The sequence below is a fragment of the Delphinus delphis genome, chromosome 8, assembly GCF_949987515.2.
Source record: "Delphinus delphis chromosome 8, mDelDel1.2, whole genome shotgun sequence".
Lineage (NCBI taxonomy): Eukaryota > Metazoa > Chordata > Mammalia > Artiodactyla > Delphinidae > Delphinus > Delphinus delphis.
In genome coordinates, this window is record NC_082690.1 from 76,803,179 (window position 1) to 76,810,669 (window position 7,491).

Below are 7,491 nucleotides of genomic sequence, written 5' to 3' on the forward strand. Positions count from 1 at the left end.
TATGATAGGGGACCTTGTTGTTTATACATTCTAGTCTCAAACATACCAATCCAACCCTCCCCACCCCACAACCACAAGTCTCTTCTCTATGTCTATGAGTCTGCTTCTGTTTCATAGATATGCTCGTGTCGTATTTTAGATTCCACATATAAGTGATATCATGTGGTATTTGTCTTTCTCCTTCTGACTTACTTCACTTAGTATGATAATCTCTAGGTCCACCCATGTAGTTGCAAATGGCATTATTTCTTTTTTTTATAGCTGAGTAATATTCCATCTCATCTTTATTCATTCATCTGTTGATGAACATTTAGGTTGTTTCCATGTCTTGGCTATTGTAAATAGTGCTGTTATGAACATAGGGGTGCATACATCTTTTCAAATTGTAGTTTTGTCTGGATATATGCCCAGGACTTGGATTGCTGGATCATATGGCAACGCTGTTTTTAGTTTTTTGAGGAACCTCCATAGTGTTATCCACAGTGGCTGCACCAGTTTACATTCCCACCAGCAGTGTAGGAGGGTTCCCTTTTCTCCACACCATCCCCAGCATTTGTTATTTGTAGCCTTTTTAATGTTGGCCATTCTGACCAGTGTGAAGTGGGGCCTCACTGTAGTTTTGATTTGCGTTTCTTTAATAATATTGAGTATCTTTTCATGTACCTATTGGCCATCTGTATGTCTTCTTCGGAGAAATGTCTATTTAGGTCTTCTGCCCACTTTTTTTTTTTTTTTTTTTTTTTTTTTTGCGGTACGCGAGCTTCTCACTGTTGTGGCCTCTCCCGTTGTGGAGTACAGGCTCCGGACACACAGGCTCAGCGGCCATGGTTCACGGGCCTAGCCGCTCCGCGGCATGTGGGATCTTCCCGGACTGGGGCACGAACCCGTGTCCCCTGCATCGGCAGGCAGACTCTCAACCGCTGCGCCACCAGGGAAGCCCATTCTGCCCATTTTTTGATTTGGTTTTTTGTTATTGAGTTTTATGAGCTATTTGTATAATTTGGAAATTAAGCCCTTGTCAGTCACATAGTTTGCAAATATTTTCTCCCAGTCCGTAGGTTCTCTTTTCATTTTGTTTATGGTTTCCTTCGATGTGCAAAAGCTTGTAAGTTTGATCAGGTCTCATTTGCTAATTTTTGCTTTTGTTTCTATTGCCTTGGGAGACTGACCTAAGAAAACACTGGTATAATTTATGTCAGAGAATGTCTTGCCTATGTTCTATTCTAGGAGTTTTATGGTGTCATGTCTTATATGTAAGTCTTTAAGCCACTTTGAGTTTATTTTTGTGTATGGTGAGAAGGTGTGTTCTACTTTCATTGATTTACATGCAGCTGTCCAACTTTCCCAACATAGTGGGGAATTTCAGCACTGCTCCCTCACTTATTTGATAGGACAAACAGAAAAGGAGTAGTAAATATGCAGAATAATTTTTTTTTAAGTTTACAAAGTTAATTTAAAATATATATGTAGAAATGTGTGTCCCCAAATTAGAGAAAACACATTCTTTTCAAGTACATGCAGCACATTTATAAAAACTGACCACTTATTTGGACAATAAACCAAGTATCAATAAATATCAAAGATTCAGTATCATATAAACTACATTTTCTGACAAAAATAAATTAATTTGGAAAAGAATAACAAAAAGATAATTTTAAGAATATTTATCCATTGAGGAATTTAAAAAACAATTTTAAGTAATCCATAGATTATAGAAGAAATCATTGTGGAAACTAAGCTATAAATACTTAGAACTGAATGATAATGAAAATGTTAAATATCAAAACAAGAGACTTGCAGTGAAAGCAAAATTTAAAGGGCAATTTAACTACTTATATAATAAAAAAAGTTACAAATGAGCTAAATGACTTTGCTTAAGAACTGAGGAAGGAACAGCAGAATAAAAGCAAAGAAGAAAATAGATAAAATAAGAACATAAATTTTTGAAATAGAAAAAGTGATATAATAAACTTAATTCACTGGGAAAAATTATGTAATAGATAACACTTGGGAAGACAAATCAAGAAAAGCTAAGACAAAGAGGAAAAAAAGGAATAAAAATGAAACAGGATTGTAGGTGTGTTAGTGATAAAAAGGTAGGAAAACACTAGTGATAAAAAAGGTAAGAAACAACTTTGTTCCAATAGCCATAAAGAAATTGAAATTGTAGTTAAGTCATTCAATTAAAAAAAAATCAGGTTCGGATTGTATTACAGAATAATTCTATAAGACTCCCAAGGAATTGTTCATTTCAATTTTATAAAACTCTCACAGACAATAAGAAAAAGAGTAGTCTCTAATTCATTCTATATGGCCAGTAAAATACTGAATTCAAACAAAAGTATATAAGAATAAAAAATTACAGGTCAATCTCATTCATGAACTCAGAATCAAAAATCTAAATAAAATATAAGCTGAATTGAACAGAATATTAAAAATTTAATACATTTGACTGAGCCTCTCTGAAAAGCAACGACAAATTATCATTAGAAAAGTTAACATAATAAAAGAAAAAGAGGGAATTCCCTGGTTGTCCAGTGGTTAGGACTTGGCGCTTTCACTACCACGGGCCTGGATTCTATCCCTGGTCAGGGAACTAAGATCCTGCAAGCCACGTGTGTGGGCAAAAAAAAATAATATAAAAGAAAAAGAAAAGAAAAAAGACTTCAACATTTTTATCTCATTAAACATAGGAAAAAGCATTTAACTAGCATTTATTGAGGACTTACTTTCTAATAAGTACATATTTTCCTTTATTTTTAAAGACTAAACATAAAAATATTTGATAACTTGATAAAATCTAGAGATGTTATATACATTAATTACAGGTATGGAAATAGCAGACACGTGACCAAAAGATAGATAGGAATACACAAAAATGAAAATAGTGCCAATGCGATAGGGTATTCCTTTAATATTGTTACCATATTATTTATCCAATAAAAGTGTATTAAAATATTAAACTCCTCATTTTATTTCAAATTTATTTTAATGGTCAAATCTTAATGATGAGTCTCAGTTCTTATTACACCTTCAGGTATGGTTGCTTTTCATAAATACTAATTCATTGTGTGAATCATATTTTACATTTATTTATATGTTTATCAATTTAAAGAAGAGAAAATAGATGAATCGGCCTGTTTATAATTTCTGACATCATTTTCATATGCATTATCATTTTATCTTTTAATTGTGCTAAGCAGTTCAAAAGGGTGGAATTTTTCTGTTTCATAGATAAATGAACTCTGATTCCTACAGTGAAATAACTAGGTAAAAGTTATAGTAGTAGATAATAACCCAAATTTAAACCATATTTGATAAATATAATTTCTCCCATGTGCCAGTCCCTGTTAGAGTATACATTGATGATACAGACATTTAAAATTTTTTAATACAGTATTGGTTTTCAAATCAGCAATCTACCTCCCTAGAAAAGATTTGTGGAGTGAATGTAAGTTAGAAAAGATCCATATCCTTGGTGACCTTACCACTCAAGAGTCATATAAATACTGGACAAATCACTACCTGTAGTCACAACTCCTTAATAAAACTTGAAGTTCACAGCACATTATCCTGTCTTACAGTTATATTAAGAGGTTCTGCTAAGATGATTTAATTGCAAAACTTTGTATACTGTATGACACCATACAAATGCATAGCCTTATTTATGTACTCAAAGCCAAATCTTACACATTTTCCATTAGAATCAGAACCTTAATAAGCAGCCAGCACATGGACAACAGCATTTAGATTTAAAACATTCTAATATACTCAATAGATATACACTCAGTCCAAGGGAAGTTTTCAGAAAGCATTGAGATATTTGTCCTCAACTAATACTAACAAAAAACAACAGGCACATGCAGTCATTTTATCTGCTGGCTCATAAGAATCTTGAATTTATTTATTCAATTTCCCATTTCTTCCTCTCATTTTTTCTCTCTTCCTATAGATTCAGAGTGATAGTAAGATTTCTATATTCAATAACACCTCTTCAAGTCTTTAACCTTGTTTAAAACAAGATAAAGAATACAGATTAAGAGGAATTCCCTGCTGGTCCAGTAGTTAGGACTCGGGACTTTCACTGCTGGGCCCAGGTTCGATCCCTCCTCTGGGAATTAAGATCCCGCAAGCCACGTGGCATGGTCAAAAAAAAAAAAAAATTTTACTGTTGTTAAGAATATAGATTAAGGTTCTAATCCTGGCTTCATTTATTCAAACATTTGGAGTATCTACCACATGCCAGGCACTGTGCTAGGCTCTGGGGGAAAAAAATAACAGATTGGCTTCTGCTCTCATGTTGCTTATTTTCTGTGTGCCCTTGGGCATTGTAGTTAATCTTCTTTAGCTTGTATCTTGATTTATAACAATACAGTCTTGATGTGAAGATTAAATATGGTTATCTATGCAATGAACATAGCATGGAGCCTAAAATGAGATATGGTGAGTATAAAAATAGATTTAAAGTTTTTTTTTACTGAAGTCTATAACAATTTTTACCATTTTATCTTGAAAAAGAGTGTGCAATGTTGCAGCAGAAATAGGGAAATAAGTTTACAAACTGTCATTCTTTAAAGCTAAAGGTTAGGGTTATGGGACTTAGGTTTATGGGTCAATATTATGACTTGTGTGGGCAGAACTCTTCATTGGGTTATGCTTCCTGAAAAAAGACTTTCAGGTAACTAACAGAAGGAATTGCCTTTCTTCCTGCATTAATGGCAAATTAAATCTAAAAGATGGTCTACATGGATGAGAGCTAGAAAAAGGAATCAAACCACAGGAAATACAAACTTGCTTGTGTTAACCCAGGATCATCTGGAAAAGTGTACTTGCTAGCAGAACAGTAGTTTACTCCAGGTTTCACTATAGAATAAAAAATTCTACAAGATTATACAACTCCTTTTGCTCTAATTCCATTTCTGGAATTAGAAGAATCTTGCAACCAACTAACTTGGTTATGGAAAAAAAAATCTTGATGAACAGAAAGTTATATTCCCCCTAATAAAAATGAATAAATCATTCTTAAGTTTGGTGATTGGTAATCACTCTGCTGGTAGTGGAGCATCTGGGTAAACTCACAAAATTAGGTTCCTACACACACTAAACAAATATTCTAAACTGTCCCTATAGGGCAGCCAACAAGGACAAAGTGGGAGAATTTGACTATTTTAGTCTCAACGCTTCATTCAACATGAGGCAACTGTAACACCAAGGTTGTGATTTATTAACCTAGTCAATGGCAGAAGCAGCACTAATTCAGAAGTTTGTTTTCTTTTACCATCAAATGCTAAATTAATATTCCAAAGGCATATATTTGTATTTACCATGCTGTAAAATTTTTTCTTAAGTCAATGCTTTAAATTACTGTATGATCTTTCAATGCACAGAAATGAGAAACAAAATTTCTGAATAACACAATTTTAATACATGTTGACGCTGGTTAATTGGTTAGAACGTTAGGTTAACAAGGCCAAAGTCCAGGGTTTAAAGTCCAACTAGGCCAGTTGGCTTTCCAAACCATTTCTGACAGCACGTGTTGTTGGTTAGAGAAATCACTTCTGGGGATTTAAGAAAAACCCAAGAAAAACCTGCAAAAGTAAGGCATTAATAATATTAAAAAAGGTGTCTTGTTTGTCACTTTAAAGCTGCATTTTCTTTGACAAGCACATATCTTTTCAACGTTATTAGAAATGCGCCTTCTAGAATGCAAACTATTAACTCCATGGCTTTAGGTAGGATATTTCCAATGTTACCTCCTCTAAACAGAAAATCCATGGCACTACAAGCCAGTTACTTACATATCTGTAATTAAGTTACAATTACACCTATTATATATTAGGACCTACAATAATATTTTGGACACATCAAAGTACAGGACATTTGGCGAGAACACTGGGATTTTAATTTTGTAAACCGTATATTCGATTGCTCAGTTACAGAACGTTGCCCATAGAGAACTGGGGCCTAGGCTGAGAACTTGTCTCTGCCCAAATGCAATATCACGCACTACTCCCAAGAGACAGCAACAGGTCTGTCCAGATGCTAAGACCAGGGACTTCGAAATCTCCATCTTGAGCCTTACAGGACTTCAGGGCAGTAAAAACTTCATCTTTCAGAGGTGGAGGGGCCTGACAGAGGCTTTGAAACCTGCTCAACAACTCCTCCCAGGGCACATCCTGGGATTCAGTTCCAATCCAAAGGCCTTTCTGAAGGCTGTAGTGCAGCTGTCGACCCCAGTCTGTTAGCAGGCCCAGATAGACCCGGGAGAGCTCTGGATGGCGCCCCGCCACCAAAGTTAAAAGCCCGGCTGGGAGGCTGCGGCAAAAAGCAACCATGACATCCGATTTCCCCAGAAGCCAGCGAAGCAGCTGTTGACCCTCCTCTCCCGGAGTTTTGGGGCTGCCTAGTTTCAATTCCTCTTCTTGGTGCCGGGGAGACGACGGCGGCAGCAACAGCGCGGCCGCTACCACCTTCAGGAAGTTGTTCTGGGGCGAGCGCTCCCACAGGCTGCTGAGAAGCCTACCAGGGCCCCCTGCATCGGCCTCCCCCACCTCCTGCAGACGCCTCAGCAGCAGCTCCGCCTGGGTCTTCATCAGTGGGTCCTCCTGAAGGGCCGGGTTCTCTCCATAGGCGTTGAAGCGCAGCATGTGAAGAGCGGCCCGGCGGCGGGCGAGGCGGGCCAGGCTGCCTTGGAGAGACTCCTCCTCGGCGTCCGGGATGCCAGGGCCGGGAAAGAGCTGCTGCAGCAGGTAGTGAAAGGAGGCATCCCCGAGGGCCGGGTTCGCCAGCAGTCGCAGGGACAGCAGCTGGTCGCAGAGCCCCAAGGCCTGGAAGTTCGCCAACCCCGGGGCTGGAGCAGGCCCAGAGTCGTCCTGCTGCTTCCACTGGTTTTGCAGTCGCCGCTCCAGCGCCTTGCTAATGCGGGCATGGCGGCCAAAGCGCTTGTGGATGTGGCGCAGGTAGCGAGCCCACTGTAGGGCCCTGCGCACGGTCACGGGGTCCCAGGTGCTGACGTGGGTCGTGCGGGAGACAGCCAGAACCTCGGAGAACCGCTCCAGGTGCTGCAAGAGCGGTTCCATTGAGCGCGCTAGGGCCTTACTTCCGCCTTCACCTTGGAGCCGGCTACTCTCTGCGTGCTTGATTGGCGTGTTGGTGAAACGATACGCCTCTCTGCAACGCTATTGGGTAAAATCCCTGTCAATCTGACAGCGGCTTTAATCCGGGTACCTGCACTCCGAGAAATGTAAGCCCCGGGAAAGTGCTCTTGGTTTTACTTTTGCCGTAGCTATCGAGGAGGCTCATACGGGAGGGAGAATAAAGGGAGGGCTAGGATTAGACAATTCCCGGAGCCACGTGGGAGATGCTGTTAGTTACGGAGGTCTCCGTGCTTCCTTTCGCTTTATAAGCATCTCTACTAGAAGTTTCCTGAGTTTTGCGTGAGTGAATCTGTGTTAAGGTTTATCGTAATTGGGGAAAGCCAGACACGGGCTG

General features: G+C 38.8%; 1 protein-coding gene across 1 annotated transcript; it reads right to left on the reverse strand.

Moving 5' to 3' along the window:
- Window positions 1-2,420: 2,420 nt before the first annotated feature.
- Window positions 2,421-7,113, reverse strand: FANCF (FA complementation group F). The gene has a single exon (XM_060018610.1). It carries the CDS (start codon window positions 7,077-7,079, stop codon window positions 6,000-6,002), a length of 1,080 nt encoding a protein of 359 aa, XP_059874593.1. The 5' UTR covers window positions 7,080-7,113; the 3' UTR covers window positions 2,421-5,999.
- Between the last annotated feature and the right edge of the window lie 378 nt (window positions 7,114-7,491).

Bases quoted from the DNA above. Each gene is read 5' to 3' on its own strand.
- FANCF (XM_060018610.1), bottom strand. From the start codon at position 7,079: ATGGAACCGCTCTTGCAGCACCTGGAGCGGTTCTCCGAGGTTCTGGCT.